We start from the raw sequence: 26,688 nt of genomic DNA, 5'->3' as shown, positions 1-26,688 counted from the left end.
ACTTCTCCAGCCTGCAAACTGAAGAGGTTAGAGACCCATAGTGACTCAGCTTGGCACTGTCTATTGCTGTACTCTGTCCAAGGTTTTAGGATGGATTAGATGTTTTAAAGCCTGGTACAATGTTACATTACAGTACATTTACATTACAGTACAATCCCAGTGAAGACAACGAGTTAACTGTCTTTTCAACGTCCTTTTCAATACCTTTTGCTCATAGGGATATCGCTGCTTCTTCCCTTTTTGACTACTGATAACATGACTTATAAGCCTCATTAGGAAACATTAAAAAGGTTTTCACATGCTTACAACAGCATCATAATGCATTGTACCGGCAGGCATTACCACGTGTTTTACTGCAGACAGCTTGAAGACGACAGATGAGTGTTGAGGAAATGTAATTCCAAATCAGTAAGGTTATTACCTCGTACATTATTAAATAAAAGATAATTAGTGTTGTCCTCAGGCATTTAGTGGTTAGACAATTCAAGTGTGTACCGCAGACAGCAACATGCATCTGAAATTTAACATTTATCTCTTGTTGTTTGCCCATTAATTCTCTTAGAACCCTTCAGGGACTCGACTGTCAGTTACCAGAACAGAGTTTAGATTACTGTCAGTTATTATTATTTAAAAAAAAAATTATTTCACCTTTTATTTAACCAGGTAGGCTAGTTGAGAACAAGTTCTCATTTGCAACTGCGACCTGGCCAAGATAAAGCATAGCAGTGTGAGCAGACAACACAGAGTTACACATGGAATAAACAATTAACAAGTCAATAACACAGTAGAAAACAAAGGGGGGAGTCTATATACAAAGTGTGCAAAAGGCATGAGGAGGTAGGCGAATAATTACAATTTTGCAGATTAACACTGGAGTGATAAATGATCAGATGGTCATGCACAGGTAGAGATATTGGTGTGCAAAAGAGCAGAAAAGTAAATAAATAAAAACAGTATGGGGATGAGGTAGGTGAAAATGGGTGGGCTATTTACCAATAGACTATGTACAGCTGCAGCGATCGGTTAGCTGCTCAGATAGCTGATGTTTGAAGTTGGTGAGGGAGATAAAAGTCTCCAACTTCAGCGATTTTGCAATTCGTTCCAGTCACAGGCAGCAGAGTACTGGAACGAAAGGCGGCCAAATGAGGTGTTGGCTTTAGGGATGATCAGTGAGATACACCTGCTGGAGCGCGTGCTACGGATGGGTGTTGCCATCGTGACCAGTGAACTGAGATAAGGCGGAGCTTTACCTAGCATGGACTTGTAGATGACCTGGAGCCAGTGGGTCTGGCGACGAATATGTAACGAGGGCCAGCCGACTAGAGCATACAGGTCGCAGTGGTGGGTGGTATAAGGTGCTTTAGTGACAAAACGGATGGCACTGTGATAGACTGCATCCAGTTTGCTGAGTAGAGTGTTGGAAGCCATTTTGTAGATGACATCGCCGTAGTCGAGGATCGGTAGGATAGTCAGTTTTACTAGGGTAAGCTTGGCGGCGTGAGTGAAGGAGGCTTTGTTGCGGAATAGAAAGCCGACTCTTGATTTGATTTTCGATTGGAGATGTTTGATATGAGTCTGGAAGGAGAGTTTGCAGTCTAGCCAGACACCTAGGTACTTATAGATGTCCACATATTCAAGGTCGGAACCATCCAGGGTGGTGATGCTAGTCGGGCATGCGGGTGCAGGCAGCGATCGGTAGAAAAGCATGCATTTGGTTTTACTAGCGTTTAAGAGCAGTTGGAGGCCACGGAAGGAGTGTTGTATGGCATTGAAGCTTGTTTGGAGGTTAGATAGCACAGTGTCTGCGTAGAGGTGGATCAGGGAATCGCCCGCAGCAAGAGCAACATCATTGATATATACAGAGAAAAGAGTCGGCCCGAGAATTCAACCCTGTGGCACCCCCATAGAGACTGCCAGAGGACCGGACAGCATGCCCTCCGATTTGACACACTGAACTCTGTCTGCAAAGTAATTGGTGAACCAGGCAAGGCAGTCATCCGAAAAACCGAGGCTACTGAGTCTGCCGATAAGAATATGGTGATTGACAGAGTCGAAAGCCTTGGCAAGGTCAATGAAGACGGCTGCACAGTACTGTCTTTTATCGATGGCGGTTATGATATCGTTTAGTACCTTGAGTGTGGCTGAGGTGCACCCGTGACCGGCTCGGAAACCAGATTGCACAGCGGAGAAGGTACGGTGGGATTCGAGATGGTCAGTGACCTGTTTGTTGACTTGGCTTTCAAAGACCTTAGATAGGCAGGGCAGGATGGATATAGGTCTGTAACAGTTTGGGTCCAGGGTGTCTCCCCCTTTGAGGAGGGGGATGACTGCGGCAGCTTTCCAATCCTTGGGGATCTCAGACGATATGAAAGAGAGGTTGAACAGGCTGGTAATAGGGGTTGCGACAATGGCGGCGGATAGTTTCAGAAATAGGGGGTCCAGATTGTCAAGCCCAGCTGATTTGTACGGGTCCAGGTTTTGCAGCTCTTTCAGAACATCTGCTATCTGGATTTGGGTAAAGGAGAACCTGGAGAGGCTTGGGCGAGGAGCTGCCGGGGGCGGAGCTGTTGGCCGAGGTTGGAGTAGCCAGGCGGAAGGCATGGCCAGCCGTTGAGAAATGCTTATTGAAGTTTTCGATAATCATGGATTTATCGGTGGTGACCGTGTTACCTAGCCTCAGTGCAGTGGGCAGCTGGGAGGAGGTGCTCTTGTTCTCCATGGACTTCACAGTGTCCCAGAACTTTTTGGAGTTGGAGCTACAGGATGCAAACTTCTGCCTGAAGAAGCTGGCCTTAGCTTTCCTGACTGACTGCGTGTATTGGTTCCGGACTTCCCTGAACAGTTGCATATCCCTGGGACTATTCGATGCTATTGCAGTCCGCCACAGGATGTTTTTGTGCTGGTCGAGGGCAGTCAGGTCTGGGGTTAACCAAGGACTGTATCTGTTCTTAGTTCTGCATTTTTTGAACGGAGCATGCTTATCTAAAATGGTGAGGAAGTTACTTTTAAAGAATGACCAGGCATCCTCAACTGACGGGATGAGGTCAATGTCCTTCCAGGATACCCGGGCCAGGTCGATTAGAAAGGCCTGCTCACAGAAGTGTTTTAGGGAGCGTTTGACAGTGATGAGGGGTGGTCGTTTGACTGCGGCTCCGTAGCGGATACAGGCAATGAGGCAGTGATCGCTGAGATCCTGGTTGAAGACAGCGGAGGTGTATTTGGAGGGCCAGTTGGTCAGGATGACGTCTATGAGGGTGCCCTTGTTTACAGAGTTAGGGTTGTACCTGGTGGGTTCCTTGATGATTTGTGTGAGATTGAGGGCATCTAGCTTAGATTGGTAGTTACCAGAACAGAGTTTAGATTAGACTGTCAGTTACCAGAACAGAGTTTAGATTAGACTGTCAGTTACCAGAACAGAGTTTAGATTAGACTGTCAGTTACCAGAACAGAGTTTAGATTAGACTGTCAGTTACCAGAACAGAATTTAAGATTAGACTTGACTTATGTAAGGACAATAATGATGTTACATATTTCATTTATTGACATTATTAATGTATTACTTAGAGACAAGAAAGGAAAAAGGACAGTAAAATGGATGTTTAGATAAAAGTTACAGGATGTGTTTTGAGATTTGGTTGCATGAACACTATCTACTCTAGCCTCTCTAGCAGACTTGCCATTTTAAATTGTATTTTTTAATTGTGTGTGTGTATCATCAAAGCAGCACAACATGGTAGAAGCACAAAACACGGTACAAACCATGTTGTGTTGCTACCATGTTGTTGTTGTCATGTGGTGTTGCCATGCTATGATGTTGTCTTAGGTCTCTCTCTTTATGTAGTGTTGTGATGTCTTTCTTGTCGTGATGTGTGTTTTGTCCTATATTTTTAATCCCCCATCCATCAGGAGGCCTTTTGCCTTTTGGTAGGATGTCATTGTAAATAATAATTTGTTCTTAACTGGCTTGCCTAGTTAAATAAAGGTTTTTTAAAAATTATACAAATAAAATCGCAGTGTGTGTTGGTGATCTTTGGGTGTGTTGTGGTACCCTCAAACAGTTGTCCCTTTCTAATGTGTGTGTAGGCTATGTTGTTCAGAACAGAAGTGTGATTTTATTCAGGTCATGGCTCTCTGGTGTCCAGACCTGGTCTTGTTTAGGCCTGTCTGTCATGCTATGGCATGTAAACTATGCAATTGTGGGAAACCTGATGTGAGTCTGGCCTTTTCCCTTCATGTTTACAGTTAGCTATTTATTGTTAGATATGATAATCCTTGCTTCCACTATCTCCTACATACGTATGTACTAGAGGTATTCACGGGTCCAAAAAGTTGGACCCATTCTGAAATGGACCTGGGTCTTTCCCACCTGGACTCGATATGCATAAATGATTTGATTTAATATAGAGTCCCATTCCGAACAGACCCAAGGACAACTAGACCCTTAGAGAGAGCATTCAGAATATTAAGTAGCAGCCTACCTATTGGTTCTTGGTCGTATTTATCTTTTTATTTAATATTTTACCCCTTTTTCTCCCCAATTAGGTGGTATCCAATTGTTAGTAGTTACTGTCTTGTCTAATCGCTTCAACTCCCGTACGGACTCGGGAGAGGCGAAGGTCGAGAGCCATGCGTCCTCCGAAACACAACCCACAACCCAAGCTGCACTGCTTCTTGACACAACGCACATCCAACCCGGAAGCCAGCCGCACCAATGTGTCAGAGGAAACACCGAGCGACCTGTTCAGTGTGCACTGCCTTCGGCCCGCCACAGGAGTCGCTAGTGTGCGATGACACAAGGATACCTTCCCGGCCAAACCCTAACCCGGACGACGCTGGGCCAATTGTGCGCCGCCTCCCGGTCAGGGCCGGCTGCGACAGAGCCTGGGCTCGAACCCAGAATCTCTAGTAGCACTGCCTTAGACCACTGCGCCCCCCGGGAGGCCCCCTCTCCTTTATCTTTTACTGATTAGATACCACTGATTAGATATCTCATAACTTTGGCCACATGTGGAGGCTCTATGACTGACTGTAGCCTATTGCTGCTTTGATAACTTATGATTGGCCAACAACGTCTACAAGCTAGACTCCACTCTGGAAGGAAAGGAAGAGTAGCAGCATATATTATACAATTTCTCTCTCTACTGCGGGTGTCACGTTGGGATCTGTACGGTTCCTTCCTGACAGGTCCGTTAAAGTAACATATTCTCCAGACCCGTGATGTCATATTAGATCCATGACAGTATTTCGAATTCTGGATCCGGAATTCCTCGGGTCCCGAATCGGGACTCGGATAGTTGGGTACAGGTTGATTCGTGAAGACCTCTAGTAGATATGTACAATAAGGGAGAATAATTTGAGATTGTTTCCCCTAGCCCGACCCAGTCATCTTGGTCATAGGGAAGATACTATCAGCCTGTGAGACGTGTATTGATGATACTGCCGCTAGCTGGTACGGGCTACAAATACAGTGTTTTCACTTGGTGCTCCTCTTTCTCTTCCTCCCTCTCTCCTCCCTCTCTCCTCCCTCTCTCCTCCCTCTCTCCTCCCTCTCTCTCACGACTGAACGTATAACTGTGACACTGACACAGCCAGAAATAGACTTCATGCAGAAGAAGATAGATGGATCCTAGATCGCACCTTATATAGTGCAACGGCACTACTTTTAACCAGAAGAAAAGTAGTGCACTAAATATACAATAGGGCACCATTTGGGTTGTATTCATCAGGATACAATGAAAGTTTTGCAACGGTTTGAGTTTTTAAAAATCTACTTCTGTAAACTAAAACTAAATTGAAGCAACTCCAAAAGGGAAGAGAACAAACAGAGGAAGACTATTGTAGCACCTTGGTGTGCTTGGCTGAAAGACTGACAGAGGAAGGCTTGGTGTGTGTGGTTGGTTGACATGCTTCTGCATATGTGTTGCAAGCAGAGAAGGACGAATCCCTTCGATAAACACATACTAGTGCGCTAGGCTACTTGTTCAGTTGGCCATATGTCTTACAAATGATAGCCCTAGCCCGCCACCTCCCTAGCCCTAGCCCGCCACCTCCCTAGCCCTAGCCCGCCACCTCCCTAGCCCTAGCGTGCCACCTCCCTAGCCTGCCACTTCCTTAGCCCTAGCCTGCCACCTCCCTCACCGTAGCTCTAGCCTGCCACCTCCCTAACCCTAGCCTGCCACCTCCCTAACCCTAGCCTGCCACCTCCCTAACCCTAGCCTGCCATCTCCCTAGCCCTAGCCTGCCGCCTCCCTAGCCTGCCACCTCCCTAGCTCTCTCTCTCTCCGCCTCCCTAGCCCTAGCCTGCCGCCTCCCTAGCCCTAGCCTGCCGCCTCCCTAGCCCTAGCCTGCCGCCTCCCTAGCCCTAGCCTGCCGCCTCCCTAGCCTGCCGCCTGCCGCCTCCCTAGCCTGCCACCTCCCTAGCCCTAGCCTGCCACCTCCCTAGCCCTAGCCCGCCACCTCCCTAGCCCTAGCGTGCCACCTCCCTAGCCTGCCAGTTCCTTAGCCCTAGCCTGCCACCTCCCTCACCGTAGCTCTAGCCTGCCACCTCCCTAACCCTAGCCTGCCATCTCCCTAACCCTAGCCTGCCATCTCCCTAACCCTAGCCTGCCATCTCCCTAACCCTAGCCTGCCATCTCCCTAGCCCTAGCCTGCCATCTCCCTAGCCCTAGCCTGCCAACTCCCTAGCTTGCCGCCTCCCTAGCGCTCTCTCTCTCTCCGCCTCCCTAGCCCTAGCCTGCCACCTCCCTAGCCTGCCACCGCCCTAGCCTGCCACTTCCTTAGCCCTAGCCTGCCACCTCCCTAACCCTAGCCTGCCACCTCCCTAGCCCTAGCCTGCCACTTCCTTAGCCCTAGCCTGCCACCTCCCTAGCCCTATCCTGCCATCTCCCTAACCCTAGCCTGCCACCTCCCTAGCCCTATCCTGCCGCCTCCCTAGCCTGCCGCCTCCCTAACCCTAACCTGCCACTTCCCTAGCTCTCTCTCTCTCTCCGCCTCCCTAGCCTGCCACCTCCCTAGCCCTAGCCTGCCACCTCCCTAGCCCTAGCCTGCCACCTCTCTAGCCCTAGCCTGCCACTGCCCTAGCCTGCCATCGCCCTAGCCTGCCACTGCCCTAGCCCGCCACCTCCCTAGCCCTAGCCTGCCACCTCCCTAGCCCTAGCCTGCCACCTCCCTAGCCTGCCACCTCCCTAGCCTGCCACCTCCCTAGCCCTAGCCTGCCACCTCCCTAGCCCTAGCCTGCCACCTCCCTAGCCCTAGCCTGCCACGTCTATAGCCCTAGCCTGCCACCTCCCTAGCCCTAGCCTGCCACCTACCTAGCCCTAGCCTGCCACCTACCTAGCCCTAGCCTGCCACCTCCCTAGCCTGCCATCTCCCGAACCTGCCACTTCCTGACTATGAGCATGGCAAGCTGTTGGCTCATTGTGTTTTCACACACTGTCACCATCCAGCACTTTGTGCCACTTTGTGTGTAGCGTTCGGTCGATAATGCCATTTCCTAGACATTTAGGTATGTCACTTACGGCTAAAAGAGTCTAAAAGGGGCTGCATTACACAACCTAGTGTATTGTATATCATGGATATTCTTTGTTGTGCAACCCAAAATTATACAGTATGTGTTATCCATAAGATAGCCAGTCAAATGTATTGGATTCTGTGACATGCTATTGAGGTTAAGGTGCTTTCTGGCCCTAACTGACGTGTGTGTGTGTGACATTAACTCTCTCCTCTCCCCTGCCCTTCCTCCACCCCTCCATCTCCTCCTTTCCCTCTTATCTCCCTCCCACCCTCTCTCCAGAGGTTTACCAACGAGGACCACCTGGCTGTACACAAACACAAGCATGAGATGAGTCTAAAGTTTGGCCCTGCCAGGACAGACTCTGTCATTATCCAAGGTACTGGTTCTCCTAGTGAGTCTAAAATATTTCACTTTATTACTCTTCTGTTCTGGCATCCCTTTAATTTGGTACATTTGTCAGTTGTTGAATACCCACATCAGTCGTGATTACCAGAACATTTTAGCCAGATAAAGGATCACTGATGTCCCCACCTGTTAAGTTTGACTTCTCTGAAGTCCACCTTTAGTGGTTGACCTATTTGTAAACTTCAGGACCCTGTCTTTCAAAGATAATTCGTAAAAATCCCCAAAACTTCACAGATCTTCATTGTAAAGGGTTTGAACAGTTTCCTATGCATGTTCAAACAACCATAAACAATGAATGAACATGCACCTGTGGAACGGTCGTTAAGACACTATCAGCTTACAGATGGTAGGCAATTAAGGTCACAGTTATGACAACTTAGGACACTAAAGAGGCCTTTCTACTGACTCTGAAAAACACCAAAAGAAAGATGCCCAGGGTCACTGCTTATCTGCGTGAACGTGCCTTAGGCATGCTGCAAGGAGGCAGATGTTGCCAGGGCAATAAATTGCAATGTCCGTACTGTGAGACGCGTAAGACGGCACTACAGGGAGACAGGACAGACAGCTGATCGTCTTTGCCGTGGCAGACCATGTGTAACAACACCTGCACAGGATCGGTACATCCGAACATCACACCTACGGGACAGGTACAGGATGGCAACAACAACTGTCCGAGTTACACCATGAACGCACAATCCCTCCATCAGTGCTCAGACTGTTCGCAATAAGCTGAGAGGCTGGACTGAGGTCTTGTAGGCCTGTTGTTAGGCAGGTCCTCACCAGACATCACAGCCAACAACGTCGCCTATCGGCACAAACCCACCGTCGCTGGACCAGACAGGGCTGGCAGAAAGTGCTCTTCACTGACGAGTCGCGGTTTTGTCTCACCAGGGGTGATGGTTGGATTTGCGTTTATCATCGAAGGAATGAGCATTACACCGAGGCCTGTACTCTGGAGCGGGATTGATTTGGAGGTGGAGGGTCCGTCATGGTCTGGGGCGGTGTGTCACAGCATCATCGGACTGAGCTTGTTGTCATTGCAGGCAATCTCAACACTGCTTTACAGGGAAGACATCCTCCTCCCTCATGTGATACCTTTCCTGCAGGCTCATCCCGACATGACCCTCCAGCATGACAATGCCACCAGTCATACTGCTCGTTCTGTGTGCGATTTCCTGCAAGACAGGAATGTCAGTGTTCTGCCATGGCCAGTGAAGAGCCCGGATCTCAATCCCATTGAGCATGTTTGGGATCTGTTGGATCGGAGGGTTAGGGCTAGGGCCATTTCCCCCAGAAATGTCCGGGAACTTGTAGGTGCCTTGGTGGAAGAGTGGGGTAACATCTCACAGCAAGAACTGGCAAACCTGGTGCAGTCCATGAGGAGGAGATGCACTGCCGTACTTAATGCAGCTGGTGGCCACACCAGATACTGACTGATACTTTTGGTTTTGACCCCCCCTTTGTTCAGGGACACATTTTTCCATTTCTGTTAGTCATATGCATGTGCATATTCAGTTTCTCAGTTGTTGAATCTAGTTATGTTCATATCATTATTTACACATTAAGTTTGCTGAAAATAAACGCTGTTGACAGTAAGAGGATGTTTCTTTTTTTGCTGAGATTAGTTGAATATTGGATAAATTTGATGTTTAAATCTCTGCCAAAGTGTGTTGGAATAAAACATTAATCCAAGGACTGAAAAAAGGTGATATTTTCTAACATAGACATTTCTCTCTGTGTTTCTCTTCCTCCTGTTCCAGACCAGACCCCTACTCCCACTCGCTTCCTGAAGAACTGTGAGGAGGTGGGGCTGTTCAACGAGCTGGCTAGCTCCTTTGCTGAGGAGTTTAGGAAGGCCCAGGAGGACGACGACAAGCGGACCAAGAACCCTGTGAGTAGAAATCACTTGGTCCTCCTGTAGCTTATTTGGTAGAGCATGGCGTTTGCAAGGCCAGGATGGTGGGTTTGATTCCCGGGACCACCCATATGTAAAATGTATGCACATAAGACTGCTTTGGATAAAGCTTATTCTAAATGGCATAATATTATCATATTGTAGAACTGAGGTGGTTCCACAGACCATGTTTGCCTGATTTAGGTTCTGTATCTGAGACCTGAAGACTGGCAGTAGGTCTAGGCTTTTGTACAGAACACAGTAGTGTTGCACACTGAAGACCAGGATTGAAATCCAGTCGGTCACATAGCCCCATCCTATCTCTGCTGTGCTTTATAGTGTCTCAGTCTCCCTCCCTCCCCTCCTCTCCAGCTGCCTGCCCCCCACAGAGAGGTGGCCCTACACATGAGCTTGCAGACACCGTCAGCAGAAGCCATGAAGGTGAAGGAGGAGGAGCCTGTGGACGTTGACTCTTCCCCACCAGGAAGTCCTGATTCCTTCTCCAGCATGTCAGACAGCAGCAGGGATGCCATGGTGAGTCGAGGAAAGGTAGGGTTCAAAACTTAGGGGACATGACTGACCAGCAAACCCATGTTGAATTACCAAGTTGGTTCTGGTTAGGATTAGAGTTATGGGTTGACATGCCAGTCATGTCCCTACAGTCACACCCAAAGGAAGGGGACCGAGGAGGGCCAGAGGAACGGTAGTTGTGCGAGACCAGGATGGGTGGGCACTGTGTTTTGTTGATGGTGAGCGTCTGACAGGATCTTTACTATGTCTGAGCTATCAAGAAACCATCTACAATGCATTGGGAAAGAGGCTGTATTAAACCTAGAATTGACTTTCTACTGTTGGATTCTAAACTTTGAACATTGAGATATTAAAGACATGATAGATCACAGCATAGTAGACGCATAGTATATAAAAGAGTGAGATCTGTGGAATGTGCTGTGTGGACAGGAGGAGATCACAGGATTGCTATAGGGGAAGCAGATGGACATCTGTGGATTAGGTGAAGGAGAGGTTTAGGTCAGGAGGTCAGGTCAGATCCCCTGAAGGGAGTTATAATAAACCATTTTATTATCCTATTACCTTCTTCCTGTGGAACCATAAGATGTAAGGATTGGAGAGAAGGAGGAGTGTCTTAAGTGGGATATAATACACCTGTGATGTTGAGAAACATTTTTTTTCTGTCTGAATACAGCTGTAACAACCCTTTGGGATGAATTAAACTTGGTTAATCTTCTGTAGTGTCCGTGAGTTATTTACTCTGAAAAATTAGAACCTAACACTATTAAACATCTGTTGTTGAACTAACAATCTCTCCTGTCTTCTCTCAGGACACTCCCCCGAGGTCAGTGCTGAGTTCTGCCCCCACCCCCACCATCGTGAGGCACGGTGCCCTCCCTATGCGTCCCAGACCAGGCTCTCTGCCACTCCACTTGGGCTTTGACGCCCTGCAGCCCACCATGCCTTCACCCACCTCAGTCATCACACCCACCCCACCCTCCAACCGCACCCTGCTGGGGTGAGTGACTGGTCCTGCACAAGCCTGGTTCTAGATTTGAAGACTGCACAGATCTGGACCCAGGCTAGTCCTCCATGGGGCCTGGAGCTCCAGTTAAAGATGGCTTTTGTATGCTGAATCCTACATCAATCCTTTTACAACCATTTAGGCTAGAGACGAGCAATTTTCTTTGCTGTAAAGCTGCAAGCATGGCTGTCATGGTTCTGAAGCACGCAAGTGCGCTTTTGAATTGGTGCCTTTTCTTAGACCATGTTGTGCTGAATAGCAAAGTTAACCAGCATATTGGTGTTGAGAACAATGCGGTGAAGGCAGCCGCGGAATTAGGAGATGAGAAAACAGTCCTTACCTTTATTGTCTAAGAAAAGTCAGGAGAGAGGAAACCTCAACTTAATTAGGTCTATAATCAATAACCTAACTGTTAAATGTGCCTGGCTTTATAAATCAACCATATAAACTAAGCAAAAAAAAAAACATCCTCTCACTGTCAACTGCGTTTATTTTCAGCAAACTTAACATGTGTAAATATTTGTATGAACATAAGATTCAACAATTGAGACAAACTGAACAAGTACTGCAGTGCGTCTCCTCCTCATCGACAGCACCAGATTTGCCAGTTCTTGCTGTGAGATGCTACCCCACTCTTCCACCAAGGCACCTGCAAGTTCCCAGACATTTCTGTGGAGAATGGCCCTAGCCCTCACCCTCCGATCCAACAGGTCCCAGACGTGCTCAATGGGATTGAGATCCAGGCTCTTCGCTGGCCATGGCAGAACACTGACATTCCTGTCCTGCAGGAAATCACACACAGAACGAGCAGTATGGCTGTAGGCATTGTCATGCTGGAGGGTCATGTCAGGATGAGCCTGCAGGAAGGGTACCACATGAGGGAGGAGGATGTCTCCCCTGTAACAAACAGCATTGAGATTGCCTGCAATGACAACAAGCTCAGTCTGATGGTGCTGTGACACACCGCCCCAGACCATGACGACCCTCCACCTCCAAATCGATCCATCTCCAGAGTACAGGCCTTGGTGTAACGCTCATTCATTCGATGATAAACGCGAATCCGGCCATCACTCGTGCGTGGTGAGACAAAACTTTGACTTGTCAGTGAAGAGCACTTTTTGCCAGTCCTGTCTGTTCCAGTGACAGTGGGATTGTGCTCATAGGCGACGTTGTTGCCGGTGATGTCTGGTGAGGACCTGTCTTACAAAAGGCCTACAAGCCCTCAGTTTAGCCCCTCGCAGCCTCTCTCAGCCTATCGCGGACAGTCTGAGCACTGATGGAGGGATTGTGCGTTCCTGGTGTAACTCGGACAGTTGTTGTTGCCATCCTGTACCTGTCCTGCAGGTGTGATGTTCGGATGTACCGATCCTGTGCAGGTGTTGTTACAAGTGGTCTGCCACTGCAAGGACGATCAGCGGTCTGTCCTGTCTCCCTGTAGCGGCGTCTCACAGGACGGACATTGTAATTTATTGCCCTGGCCACGTCTGCAGTCCTCATGCCTCCTTGCAGCATGCCTAAGGCACATCCACGCAGATGAGCAGGGACCCTGGGCATCTTTCTTTTGGTGTTTTTCAGAATCAGTAGAAAGGCCTCTTTAGTGTCCTAAGTTTTCATAACTGTGACCTTAATTGCCTTGTGTCTGTAAGCTGTTATTGTCTTAACGACCGTTCCACAGGTGCATGTTCATTAATTGTTTATGGTTCATTGAACAAGCATGGGAAACAGTGTTTAAACCCTTTACAATGAAGATCTGTGAAGTTATTTGGATTTGTACGAATTAACTTTGAAAGACAGGGTCCTGAAAAGGGAATTTTCTATTTTTGCTGTGTTTACATCTACTGAAATATGACAGTTCCTGCTTCTGTAACCTGTTTAAGTGTTTGTTTAATAGCTTACTGATACCTTGAGCATCGACCCTCATGCAACCACATGTTGGATAAACAATTTCACAAGTTTGGCTGTTTTAAGTCTGTGCTTTGATGTAATAAAGGCTTTACAGACCATTCTCTCTGGTATTATTTATTCATTGTTTACACTCTTCCAAATTGTCTTAAAAATATAATAATAATAATAATAACCCACCTTTTTCCTTGATCTCATTCCTATTATTATAATAATGAGTCATGTCATCATCATTAGTAGGCAGGGCATAGCAGCCTTGTATAACCACCATCGATCTGTAGGGCTGTTTAGTCTTAACACCGTAACTTACTTAGGACTATATTTCAATACTTCTACGGGCTACTGTAACAATCTATCATTTATTTGTTGATGTCATCACACAGCATACGAGTCAAGCATTTGTTTTAAAATATAATAAAGTGGCCGTGGAATAATTAGCATAAACAATAAATAGGCCTAAACCATTCCATTTCGGAAAATGTATTCACGAATGAATGTGACTAGTAGTCTTCTTTGTAATAAAGGCTTTACAAAATATTACAACAGACTCTCTAGTAGGCTTAAAATTGATTTAATGTTTACATTGTTCCAAACAGTCAGAAAAATGACATTAATCTAACAGCACCTGTTTGGCACATAATAATAATAATAATAACATAATATGCACACAGCGTTTGCTCCTTACCTTTATTTTTTCTTGATCTGCACTATTTTCCACAACAAACTTCTCCTTTACCTCCTGAGCAACCAGTAAACATTCTCTCATTTCAAGTTTGTCATGTCCTCTGCATCCATTTTGCTGTCACATGTGTTGCGGCATTCAGAGTCTATGACCAATTTATTGATGTGATTTAAGGTATGCGATGCATTTATGTCACGTAAAGAGAACAAGGGTTGAGGGAATAGGGAATTTTTTTCTCCTAAACAAATGAGGGATTTCGGTGACAACTTTTCAGTCAGAAATGGCTGTTATTATGTTTTCGCTTCATTAACAAGGACAGTGCAATGCACATTGATGCTCTGTGGTGACCGCTGCAGCAGGGAGGAGAGCGAGACAATGGGTGCTAGTCACAGTCACTCGCTGTCTTTTTTTTTTTTTTCAACACAGCACAGCAAGTCTGGGCCAGGCCCGGCACAATCAAATCAATTGAGGGTGCACTCCCTCTAGTAATTTGTGTCTTTCATCAAACAGTGTGCTTAAAGCATCAGACAAGCTCAGTGCATATAGTTGATTTGATTAAAACACATAGGATGTGTCTATATATGGAAAAATATGTTTATTTAGATCAGTCGAAAGAACAGACAACTCTGTCCTGACTTTTGATTTTTTTGGGGAGTCTGGGACAGCCCTAAACTGAGTTAGGACATCTGTATCTTTGTAGTGACTGGGTGTACATCATCCAAAGTGTAATTAATCACTTCACCATGCTAAAAGGGATATTCAATGTCTGCTTTTTTATTTATTTTTTACCCGTCTACCATTAGGTGCCCTTCTTTGCGAGGCATTGGAAAACCTCACTGCTTGACTGAGGAACCTTGCAATTATCTGTATGTGTGGGTACAGAGATGAGGTAGTCATTCAAAAATAATGTTAAACAGTATTATTGCACACACAGTGAGTCCATGCAACTTATTTTGTGACTTGTAAAGCACATTTTTACACCTGAACTTATTTAGGCTTGCCATATCAAAGGGGACATTTCATCTTTTCATTTTTAATCAATTTGTAAAAATGTCTAAAAGCACATTTCCACTTTGACATTATGGGGCATTGTGTGTGTGTGTGTGTAGGCCCCATGACAAAAAAAATCTAAATTTTAATCAATTTTAAATTCAGGCTGTAACACAACAAAATGTGGAAAAAGTCCAGGGATGTGAATAATTTCTGAAGGCATCATTTCTGAAGATCTTGTTGGATTTGACCTGTTTTTGCATTGCCATTGAGGGCTTCCACCATATTAAAGTAGTCCGCTTTTGTGGGCATTCCTATGGGTCGCGTGGGATTAGCCAATGATCAGAGTATTGGATTCTCCTTCAAATTGGGTTACCTGGTTTGTAAATGGCTTTAAGTAGTATCACTACCATGGCCACAATAAATGAATGACACACAGGATTTGGTTCAGGACTCCAGCACTGCAGGTGTCGGTAAATCACCATTATAAGCTTTCTGCTTTTTTCAAACACAAAAATAAAATGGACTACTTCATAATGGAGATGGCTTCAATGGATCTACCTGTGCTGTCATAGTCGCCATTATGGGACAGATACAAAGAATAGATCTCTAACTAACTCTATACCTACTCACTAGGCCACTTCTGTACATCTGAAAGGATTGGATAGGTGTGTCCAATATGGTGTCAATTCCACCTACCCTATCAGAGGGCAAGATGAAGCTTTTAAAATAGATGTTTTTCTTCCACCAGTAACCCTCTACCTCTTTTTGTTTTCTGTAGCTCTCCCACTGGCCACTACCCCGTGATGATGCACCTTACCAATGGGCTCCTGCCTGGTCCTATGCAGATACCCTCTGTCATTTCTGTACGTGCCCTGCTTTCACCCACCTGTCTGTCCTTGTCTGGTTTGGGAACTGTGGTTGTTGCCAATTCTGATTGACGCGGAAGCTGACCTTCGCTAAGGGGGTAGCAACATATCAGTCAAAGTCTAGGTTGATCCAGTCTTTTAAAATAATGAAATTGTATGCTTGCACTAGTTGTCTATAATGTGTATTGATTCACATAGAAGCATATATGGAGCACTTTGAAAAGACTGACATTGAGGTAGAGTCTCACTTTGCCAGCCTGAGCTACGACCTAGCTAGGTCGTTAAAGTGCTTGTGTGTTGTCTCCAGCTGGCCCGGCCCATGCACATGGTGCCCAACATTCCCGGCATCCCTGGTCCTCCTCTGGGAGGCGGCAGCAGCGGCTCCCACTCCGCGTACACCACACACTCTGAGGCCAAGATGGTGAGAGCTCTCTCTCTATTTCTGTCTCTCTCTATTTCTGTCGCTCTGGCTTTCTTGCTCTTTCTCACTCAACATCTCTCTGTCTCTCGCTTTCAATCTTGCTTTTCTCTGTTTCGCTCTGCCTTTCTCCGGTTCACCTTTCCTTCTCTCTCTTTCTTTCTTTTCTTCCCTATAGCGTTTGTTCCCCCCCACTCTCTGTATGTTCATCACATGACAGAGATTGCAGTCCAATAATAGTTTTGATGAACATTCGGAGTGCTTGTATAGGAAAAGATCAGATACATAATCAGGTGTGTTTTAAGCAGGTACATTGGGAGTGATAACATGAATGGACAGGTGTGTGTGTGTGTGTGTGGTTGTGTCTCTCTGTGTGTATAGTGTTATGTGTGTGTGTGTGTGGGGTTAATGTTAACATGGCCCTGGTTGTCCTGTCTCCTCTAGAGGCTGAAGGCAGCACTAGCACAGCAGAGTTTAGGGGGTCAGATGGGGAGTGTGGCCGGCAGCCCCATGCACCCCCAGAGGATGGAGCAGAGCCAGCTATTGGTGCAGCACCCAGACGCACCCTCCCCCGCACAGCCACAGGTAGGACAACATAGAGACATGGACCCTCCCCTGCACAGCCATTTTAGTAATTTAGCAGACGCTCTTATCCAGAGCAACTTAGAGTGCATTCATCTTAAGATAGCTACTTAAGAAACGTGGTTGTTCCACCTAGCTATCAGCCAAGTCAGTGGTGGGAGGGGGGTTTCAGATGTTTTCGGAAGATGGACAGGGACTCTGTGGGATTCCAGGACAGAGAAGAACTGGACTGAGTGGGAGATTCCCTTCCGGAGGGGTTGGAGGGCCAAGAGACGCAGAACTTGGTAGTACTCAGGTTGGGATATCGGGTTTGAGCATAGTCTGAAGGTAGGGAGAGAATGGCAGTTCCTTTTGCTGCTCTGTAGGCATGTACCATGTCTTGTAATGGATGCGCGCTTCGACTGGAAGCCAGTGGAGTGTGAGGAGGAGCAGGGTGACATGGGAGATCTTGGGAAGGTTGTACACCAGGTGGCCTGCGGCATTCTGGATAAGTTGCAGGGATTTCAAGGCACAAGCGGGGAGCCCAACCAACAGTGAGTTGCAGTAGTCCAGACGGGAGATGACAAGTGCCTGGATTAGGACCTGCATCACTTCCTGTGTGAGGTAGGGTTGTACTCTACAGATGTTGTAGTGCATGAACCTGCAGGAGCGATTCTCTGCTTTTGTTATTGCAGAGAACGATTTGTCTCAGGATTTGTTGTCCAGGGTCACGCCAAGTTTCTTTGCAGTCTGAGAGGGTGTAGAGGAGAATCTGGTGGTTCACGGTGTTGATGACAGCGTATAGATCTAGGAGGAGAGTGAGTCAGCTTTGGCAGTGCGTAGAGCCTCCGTGACACAGAAGAGAGCAGTCTCGGTTGAGTGACTCGTCTTGAAGCATGACTGGTTATGGGGTCAAGAAGTTTGTTCTGAGAGAGATAGTGAAAAACTGCACGGTCAAGTGTTTTGGAAAGAAAAGAAAGAAGGGATACCAGTCTGTACTTTTTGATATCAGAGAGGTCGAATGTTGGTTTCTTGAGGAGGGGAGCGACTCTGGCCATTTTAAAGTCAGAGGGGAAACAGCCAGTGGTCAGGGATGTGTTGATGGTCTGGAGAAGGGATGAGGGGATGGGGTCGAGCGGGCAGGTTGTCAGGTAGCCGGACCTCTCTAGTCTCACGATTTCATCTGGAGAAAGGGGTCAAAGCGTAGGGTAGCTCGGTGTAAGTGGGATCAGTGGACTCAATAGGCTGAGTGAATGAGGAGAGGATGTCGTCAACCTTCTTTTCAAAGTGGTTGACAAAGTCGCCCGCAGAGAGGGAGGAGGGAGCGGGTGGAGGATTAAGGTGGAAAACCTGGTCCTAGCCCGGTTCTGTAAGCTCACAATGAGCCACTCAGCCATGGCGCTGGAGGGGAGGGCTGTGCCGACCGGAAGGAAAGGGGACAGTGCGAGTCATAGGATGTGGAAAGGGAGGAGAGTAGAGTCGACGGGGCAGAATTAGGAAACAGGAGGGAGAAGGATTTAGCATAAGGAAGAGATGATGGGATAGAAGAGGAGAGAGTAGTGGGGGAGAGAGAGCGAAGATTGCAACGACACGTGACCATCTGTGTAGGGGCTAAGTGGGTAGGGTTGGAGGTAAGGGAGACCGAAAAGGAAGCAAAGTAGTGATCAGAGACCTGGAGAGGGAAGATGAGCGTAATGCCTGGCATGTGAGTGGGACTGGTGAGGTCAAATTCGGCAAAGAGGGGAAAGAAAGAATTGGAAAGAAATTAATCAAAGGCAGATGTCGGGAGATTGAAGTTGCCCAGAACGATGAGTGGTGAGTCATCATCAGGAAACTAGCTTATCAAGGGGTCAAGCTCATTGAGGAACTCTCTAAGAGCACCTGGTGGGTGATAGATGACAACAATGTTAAGTTTGAGTGGACAAGTGACAGTGACATAATGGAATCTCCACTTAGGCGAAATGAATATACACACACACACGCATGTAAATTGTAAAGAGTATACATGGACACTTACATTTGTGGCCACAATAGACAATTTTCAAAACCCTCTTGACTTGGATCTTCATGACTCGTGGTTCATTGACATCAGTAAAATGTAAAATTATAATTTAGGCACTAAAATACTATTTTTTTTTATCAGTCTTGTTCTGGGACTTCCAGTGTTGAGCTCAATCTGTCTAGCCCACTCCCCTGTCTCAACCCATGTCTGCCTGCTGCTATGACTCTACCATCCCCCCCTCTCTCCCTCTCCCCTCTAGGTGTCTCCGGCTCAGCCTACCGGTGGTCGGCGGCGGCGTGCAGCGGGGGACGACCCGGACGATAGACGGCAGCGTTTCCTGGAGCGGAACCGGGCAGCCGCCTCGCGCTGCCGACAGAAACGCAAAGTCTGGGTCAACTCCCTGGAGAAGAAGGCCGAGGAGCTCTCCTCCATGAACGTCTCCCTGGCGGTGAGTGTAAGGTCACACTGCTCTGCTCTCATCTCTCCTTTCTTCAGCCACCCACTCATTGAGATATGTCTATCGATCCAGTTTGACTTGTCTCAGCATTATCGTTGCCTTTCTCTGTGAGTCATGTCAGAGAAAAAAAAGGAAAGCTCACACAGTTTAATGCTGCTATTCAGTCCCCAATTTTTTATTTTATTTAAATATTATTATTAATATTTAACTTACCAGGTAAGTTGACTGAGAACACGTTCTCATTTGCAGCAACAACCTGGGGAATAGTTACAGGGGAGAAAAGGAATGAGCCAATTGTAAACTGGGGAATATTAGGTGACCATGATGGTTTAAGGGTCAGATTGGAAATTTAGCCAGGACACCGGGGTTGACACCCCTACTCTTACGATAAGTGCCATGGGACCTTTAATGACCTCAGAGAGTCAGGACGTCCCATCCGAAAGACGGCACCCTACACAGGGCAATGTCCACAATCACTGCCCTGGGGCATTGGGATATTTTTTTAGACCAGAGGAAAGAGTGCCTCCTACTGGCCCTCCAACACCACTTCCAGCAGCATCTGGTCTCCCATCCAGGGACTGACCAGGACCCACCCTGCTTAGCTTCAGAAGCAAGCCAGCAGTGGTATGCAGGGTGGTATGCTGCTGGCCAATGCTTTATCACACACAGTTTAATGTTACTATTCAGTCCCCAATGCTTTATCACACACAGTTTAATGCTACTATTCAGTCCCCAATGCTTCATCACACAGTTTAATGCTGCTATTCAGTCCCCAATGCTTCATCACACAGTTTAATGCTGCTATTCAGTCCCCAATGCTTCATCACACAGTTTAATGCTACTATTCAGTCCCCAATGCTTCATCACACAGTTTAATGCTACTATTCAGTCCCCAATGCTTTATCACACAGTTTAATGCTACTATTCAGTCCCCAATGCTTCATGTTCACACAGTTTAATGTTACTATTCAGTCCCCAATGCTTTATCACACAGTTTAATGCTGCTATTCAGTCCCCAATGCTTCATCACACAGTTTAATGCTACTATTCAGTCCCCAATGCTTCATCACACAGTTTAATGCTGCTATTCAGTCCCCAATGCTTCATCACACAGTTTAATGCTGCTATTCAGTCCCCAATGCTTCATCACACAGTGTAATGCTGCTGTTCAGTCCCCAATGCTTTATCACACAGTTTAATGCTGCTGTTCAGTCCCCAATGCTTTATCACACAGTTTAATGCTGCTATTCAGTCCCCAATGCTTCATCACACAGTTTAATGCTGCTATTCAGTCCCCAATGCTTCATCACACAGTTTAATGCTACTATTCAGTCCCCAATGCTTCATCACACAGTTTAATGCTACTATTCAGTCCCCAATGCCCACAGTTTAATGCTGCTATTCAGTCCCCAATGCTTCATCACACAGTTTAATGCTACTATTCAGTCCCCAATGCTTCATCACACAGTTTAATGCTACTATTCAGTCCCCAATGCTTTATCACACACAGTTTAATGCTACTATTCAGTCCCCAATGCTTCATCACACAGTTTAATGCTACTATTCAGTCCCCAATGCTTTATCACACACAGTTTAATGCTACTATTCAGTCCCCAATGCTTCATCACACAGTTTAATGCTGCTATTCAGTCCCCAATGCTTTATCACACACAGTTTAATGCTACTATTCAGTCCCCAATGCTTTATTCCTGCCCCATACATTGGAGATGTGCATACCATGCTGCTTTCTTAAATGTTTTTATCCATCTGCCCAGGGACTACAGATAAACTGCCAGCTTGCTAAATCTGGCACATTTACAGCAATGTTTCTTGATGTGCATTGTCCCAGTCCCCCCAAAAATACATATCTCTCTCATTTGCTTCATCAACAGTGATTTCAGACCATTGTTACCCCCTCTCTGTTTGTGTATTGTGTGAGAAAACATAGCAGTATTGACTCATTGTTATTGTAATTATTAATAATAATAATAGTATTGACTCATTGTGTTACTGTGTCTCCTCAGAATGAGGTGTCTCTACTGAGGAATGAGGTGGCTCATCTCAAACAGCTGCTGCTGGCTCATAAGGACTGCCCTGTCACCACTCGACAGAAGAGTATGGGTGAGCCTGCTAGCTAGTGGCATCTAGAAAACACACAGAAACCTCTGCTGTTTGATGCAAGGCATTTTATAACGTTATATAGTCAGTGTGTTTGGCTAGTTCAGATCACTACCTTGGCTTAGTCAGTGTCTAGTTCAGATCACTACCATGGCTTAGTCAGTGGCTAGTTCAGATCACTACCTTGGCTTAGTCAGTGGCTAGTTCAGATCACTACCTTGGCTTCAAATCAAATCAAATCAAATTATATTTGTCACATACACATGGTTAGCAGATGTTAATGCGAGTGTAGCGAAATGCTTGTGCTTCTAGTAATCTAACTAACAATTCCAAAACTACTGTCTTATACACACAAGTGTAAGGGGATAAAGAATATGTACATAAAGATATATGAATAAAGATATATGAATGAGTGATGGTACAGAGCGGCATAGGCAAGATACAGTAGATGGTATCGAGTACAGTATATACATATGAGATGAGTATGTAAACAAAGTGGCATAGTTAAAGTGGCTAGTGATACATGTATTACATAAGGATGCAGTCGATGATATAGAGTACAGTGTATATACGTATACATATGAGATGAATAATGTAGGGAACATTATATTAGGTAGCATTGTTTTAAAGTGGCTAGTGATATATTTTACATCATTTCCCATCAATTCCCATTATTAAAGTGGCTGGAGTTGAGTCAGTATGTTGGCAGCAGCCACTCAATGTTAGTGGTGGCTGTTTAACAGACTGATGGCCTTGAGATAGAAGCTGTTTTTCAGTCTCTCGGTCCCAGCTTTGATGCACCTGTACTGACCTCGCCTTCTGGATGATAGCGGGGTGAACAGGCAGTGGCTCGGGTGGTTGATGTCCTTGATGATCTTTATGGCCTTCCTGTAACATCGGGTGGTGTAGGTGTCCTGGAGGGCAGGTAGTTTGCCCCCGGTGATGCGTTGTGCAGACCTCACTACCCTCTGGAGAGCCTTACGGTTGTGGGCGGAGCAGTTGCCGTACCAGGCGGCTTAGTCAGTGTCTAGTTCAGATCACTACCGTGGCTTAGTCAGTGTCTAGGTCAGATCACTACCGTGGCTTAGTCAGTGTCTAGGTCAGATCACTACCGTGGCTTAGTCAGTGGCTAGTTCAGATCACTACCTTGGCTTAGTCAGTGGCTAGGTCAGATCACTACCTTGGCTTAGTCAGTGGCTAGGTCAGATCACGAGATCACGAGATCACCATGGTCGGAATAAGAAAAAGGCTTTGTTAGAACCGATGAGCCAGTAAGTACATATGCTAAATGTCTTCTAATGGGGGTTAAGTGATTGAAATAGCTTGTTGTGGTTTCTGGTGCCTCTGTTCTTTCTACCATGTAAACGGGTAAACTCATCCCTGGAACTCTTGTCTCTGTGCTGTAGGAGAAGACAGCATAATGAAAGACATGTCGGAGCCCACCGGCTCCACAGCACCCGTCATCCAGCACAGCTCCCTGCCCAGTCCCTCTCCTTCCTCGGGCCCCAACGGCATAAGGATCCGGGCGGCCGCCGAGGCCATGTCTGTGCTGGCCAGGATGGGTCAACACCAGCAGCACCAGCAGAGGAGAGAAGAGAGGGATGGAGGGAGAGATGTGAGGGATGGACCCTCCTCCCACATCATCATGGCCACACATTCACACCACTCTGCCAGATGATGAGCATATCACACACCACAGCCCGGGACTGTACGGTTCACACAGCACCAGGCACCACCCTACATGGGCAGGAGGAGAGCACAGGAGAGGGTAGTGGAGGAAGAGAGCAACTCCCCCCCAAAAAAGTCATGCCTTCTTAGTCAAATAAACCTTCTCAGGTGAGCAGAGGAGTAGTTACATGATACAGTCCTCCCTCCTCTACTCTCTGCCCATGCTGTGTCAGCCACTTTTGTGTCAGGCCTGGAGCCTTGCTGAAGCTCAGCAACAACAGCCTTCTGGGAATAGACCGGGACGGTAGAAGAGGAAGAGCTTCTTGTTCTGTTCAATATGCCATATATAGACTATATACAGGGGCTGGACTCAACACCCCTCGTATTCCCCCCTACAACCCTCTCGCCTTGCCTCAGCCTCTATGAACTTCACTGGACTGTAAGGACTGCATAGCATCATCCCGAGTGTCGTAACTGTCATTGTAATAAACTCGGACACTCAGACTCTAACACACGGTAACACACACATACCAGACACATATACTCAGCATTAACATTGAATTGATTCGTGTTTGTTGTTTATCAAGTGATATACCAAAGCCCTGATCACTGCAGGGGTCCATACTATTGTAACAGGGGGTTGTGGCCTTGCTCTCCTGCACATGTTGACACGTTTTATTCACACACAAAAATGGGTTTTAATGATTGAAGCTCCAACTCCATAGATGCAATAGTTTTGAATACTCTAAAATATTTTCAATTTGTTCTGTTGAATCCCTAGCAGTTTTGTAAGCGTTTTCATTGAGGATCTGTCGCAGTTGTTCACGAAAAAGCTTCACCTTATTTTTAGCCCTTTATGATGTGTGTGTGTGTGTGTGTGTGTGTGTGTGTGTGTGTGTGTGTGTGTGTGTGTGTGTGTACATCAAGCAGTTTGTTGATTCAAGGTCTGATAAAACAAGATCTGGTTTGGTAGCATTTGACATCTTGTTATATTAGCGTCTTTGTTGTATTCCTGTGCAGCTTTCTTTTACAACTTTATCGGCACATTACTATTTGCAGCTTGGGCCATAGAGAACCAAATGATCTTCTGTGTGACAGAAACGGAAAGCTAAAAATAATGTATTTAGTGTACACTCATTTACAAATGATTTATACACTTAAGTGTTTTTCAAAGAAAATCTTTTCACTTTTAGCTTCAGAATTTCTTTGGGACTGCATCTGACTAAACAAATCCAACCTCCTGTCCTCTGTCTAACCATTTCCTCTTTCCCGTGCAATTTTTGTATTTATTTGTTTCTAAATGTATGTCATTACCATCTTTTATGAAATCTTATCTGATAGAAAAAGCTTTTCCTAACTGGCCTTTGTCGCCCTCGTCTGTTTTCTGAACCTTCTGGAGGTGGTACCTTTAGTGGTTCAACCTTGCTGCTTTCTGGAGCGTGATGGGCTGCTGTTAAGTCTCCAGGGTCGCGTTCATTAGGTACCAAACACGACAAAACGGACTGAAACAACAAGGCATGTGCTCATTTTCGTTTGCCGTTGCAAAACGTTATGAAACGTTTTCCGTTGAGTGCACTAATGAACACAAACCTGGCTGTTCTTTATTAATGACTCTATCCAAAACAAAGCCATGTTACTCTTTAGCCGAGCGTGTATGTGTGTGTTTTTACAAACAGCACTGACACATCTGGACTCAGACGCACACATCGTTTGAAAACAATTTTGCCTTAAAGAATCACTTTCGTGCCTCCGACATCCTTCTCAAAGATTGGGTTGCATGAAAAAACCTTATGGTTCTGCCTTAGGAAGAAAAAAAAATGTTTCAGAAATTAAAAACCATTAGCAATGGGGTAACAACTGATGAGCTTTTTTTTTACATGGTGAGAATTTTTCGGATTGTAGATGTAAAATGTCACCATGGCGTCTCACCACATTATCATTGTTGTGTGTTGTACACTGCCATCTAGTGGAGTAATTTGACCTTCACCTTCTCTCACAAGGATGGGAAATTGAACTTTGAGGGAAATTCCTTCAGAACGCCTATGGCAGTCTCAGAACGGTTTAAATTCTTCAGGGATCTCCCCCCTATTTCGTTTTAGACTATTTGTTTTTAGAAAAACAAACACCTAAACAAGCAATTAATCAAGCGATTGAACTTCCGCCACCATCTATCTAATGTATGTGTAACCATTTGCAGTGTTTAATCCTGCAGAAATAACTAGGGTATCAGTCCCAAAAACATAAGCGCATGTCTAAATGCACTAAAATATGCAGGTTTATCGTTAATTATTCTCCTTTTTTTTTCTCTTTGTGTCAACTATGGTTTGTCCTGAACAGGTTCTCTTTCAGTAACATCAAAAGTTTGCTATTTCTTTTGTCTTGATAATGTGTATTATATATAATGGGACTGGTTCCGGATCCAGATTAAGCCTAGTTCTACACTAAAAAGCATGTTCAATGGAGATTCTCAATTGATGGTACTTCTTAGACCAGAGCTAGATTCAATCTGTGTTCAGGAAACTGGCCCAACAAGGATTGCTACTCAGTAACTACTGACACATCTCACATAACTGAACCGCTTTGTCATTGTACCACAGTCCCAATGGTACACCCTATTCCCCATTTTATTACACTACTTTTGACCAGGGCTCTGTACTATATAGGGAATAGGGTGCGATTTGGTATGCTACCCTACAGTGACCGTCCCAATGGTTACCTGTCAGGCGTTGTGTAGTACTCTGACCTGGCACTAGCTAGCTGTCCCTTTTATAAATAGACGATTGTTCATATGAAATGGAAAAAACTCAACTTTATTTAGCTTTCATATCAGTTAATTGTCATTGGCACTTTGATCATTCTTTCATTTAAAAAAAATAATTTCTCCAGTATTTTTTAAATTGCGTGCTATTGTCACGAGGACTATATACAAATACTCTGGCATGATAAACGCTTCCTCTGTTATATATTTTTGTGTTGTAATGATATAGAAATGTATTTGTTTTAGTACATCAATGTCTTTTAGTTTTTTTCCTATCAAAAAGGCTTAGTGTAACCCAACAGCCGGACGACGCCGGAACCATAGAACTGGAATCATGATTCTACTCCCATGGCTGGAAACTCTGCTCTGTCTGGACTGCCTGTTACTCACAATAACTTATTGTTAAATTGTCTTCATGGAAATCGTTTTTTACATTTTTTTTACCCCTCTCAAAATATGAACAGTTGTTGTGAGCAAGTAACAGAATTTACCTATGAGAAGACAATTTGTTTTGTATTTACATTTTTCATTCACACTCCCATGAAAGAATTGTTGGACTGATCATTTTTTAAATTGTCCTTATTGTACTGTACATATCTGTACTAGGCTATATGAATATATTTACTTTTCCATGCATGTCTAAGTGAAACTACTATGAACACTTACCGTGCTGCAGCTTTAATTAAACAAATAACTTAATGAATATCAAACGTTTCTGTAATATTTGATTCAGACAATTTAACAATAGATTCTCTCAATTCATTTCAATCTCAATTGAAGGGGTTTTATTGGCATGGGAAACATATGTTTACATCGCCAAAGAAAGTGAAATGGATGATAAACCAAAGTGAAATAAACAATAAAAATGAACAGTAAACATTACACTCACAAGTTCAAAAGGTTTAGAGATGTTTTGA

The 26,688-nt window shown here is 45.5% G+C and overlaps 1 protein-coding gene across 3 annotated transcripts in view; it reads left to right on the top strand.

Annotated features, from left to right (window-relative positions):
- The window catches only part of LOC112216377 (cyclic AMP-dependent transcription factor ATF-7), a 49,335-nt gene extending 22,861 nt beyond the window's left edge, over positions 1 to 26,474 (top strand). The window contains exons 3-12 of one of the 3 annotated variants that reach the window (XM_024376333.2): positions 7,793 to 7,889; positions 9,679 to 9,809; positions 10,185 to 10,361; positions 11,153 to 11,340; positions 15,702 to 15,786; positions 16,097 to 16,210; positions 16,652 to 16,792; positions 19,030 to 19,218; positions 21,252 to 21,348; positions 22,752 to 26,474. In XM_024376333.2, the coding sequence (XP_024232101.1) occupies positions 7,793 to 7,889; positions 9,679 to 9,809; positions 10,185 to 10,361; positions 11,153 to 11,340; positions 15,702 to 15,786; positions 16,097 to 16,210; positions 16,652 to 16,792; positions 19,030 to 19,218; positions 21,252 to 21,348; positions 22,752 to 23,023 (1,491 nt within the window). In that variant the 3' untranslated portion in view covers positions 23,024 to 26,474. Of the gene's footprint in view, positions 1 to 7,792; positions 7,905 to 9,678; positions 9,810 to 10,184; positions 10,362 to 11,152; positions 11,341 to 15,701; positions 15,787 to 16,096; positions 16,211 to 16,651; positions 16,793 to 19,029; positions 19,219 to 21,251; positions 21,349 to 22,751 lie in introns of all 3 variants that reach the window. The other 2 variants (XM_024376334.2, XM_024376332.2) reach the window with 2 other exon arrangements.
- The last annotated feature ends 214 nt before the right edge of the window (positions 26,475 to 26,688 follow it).

This window comes from Oncorhynchus tshawytscha, linkage group LG16 (assembly GCF_018296145.1).
Source record: "Oncorhynchus tshawytscha isolate Ot180627B linkage group LG16, Otsh_v2.0, whole genome shotgun sequence".
In the NCBI taxonomy this organism is placed as follows: Eukaryota; Metazoa; Chordata; class Actinopteri; order Salmoniformes; family Salmonidae; genus Oncorhynchus; species Oncorhynchus tshawytscha.
The sequence above is the reverse complement of the archived record's forward strand: the minus strand, read 5'-3'. Positions and strand labels throughout refer to the sequence as shown.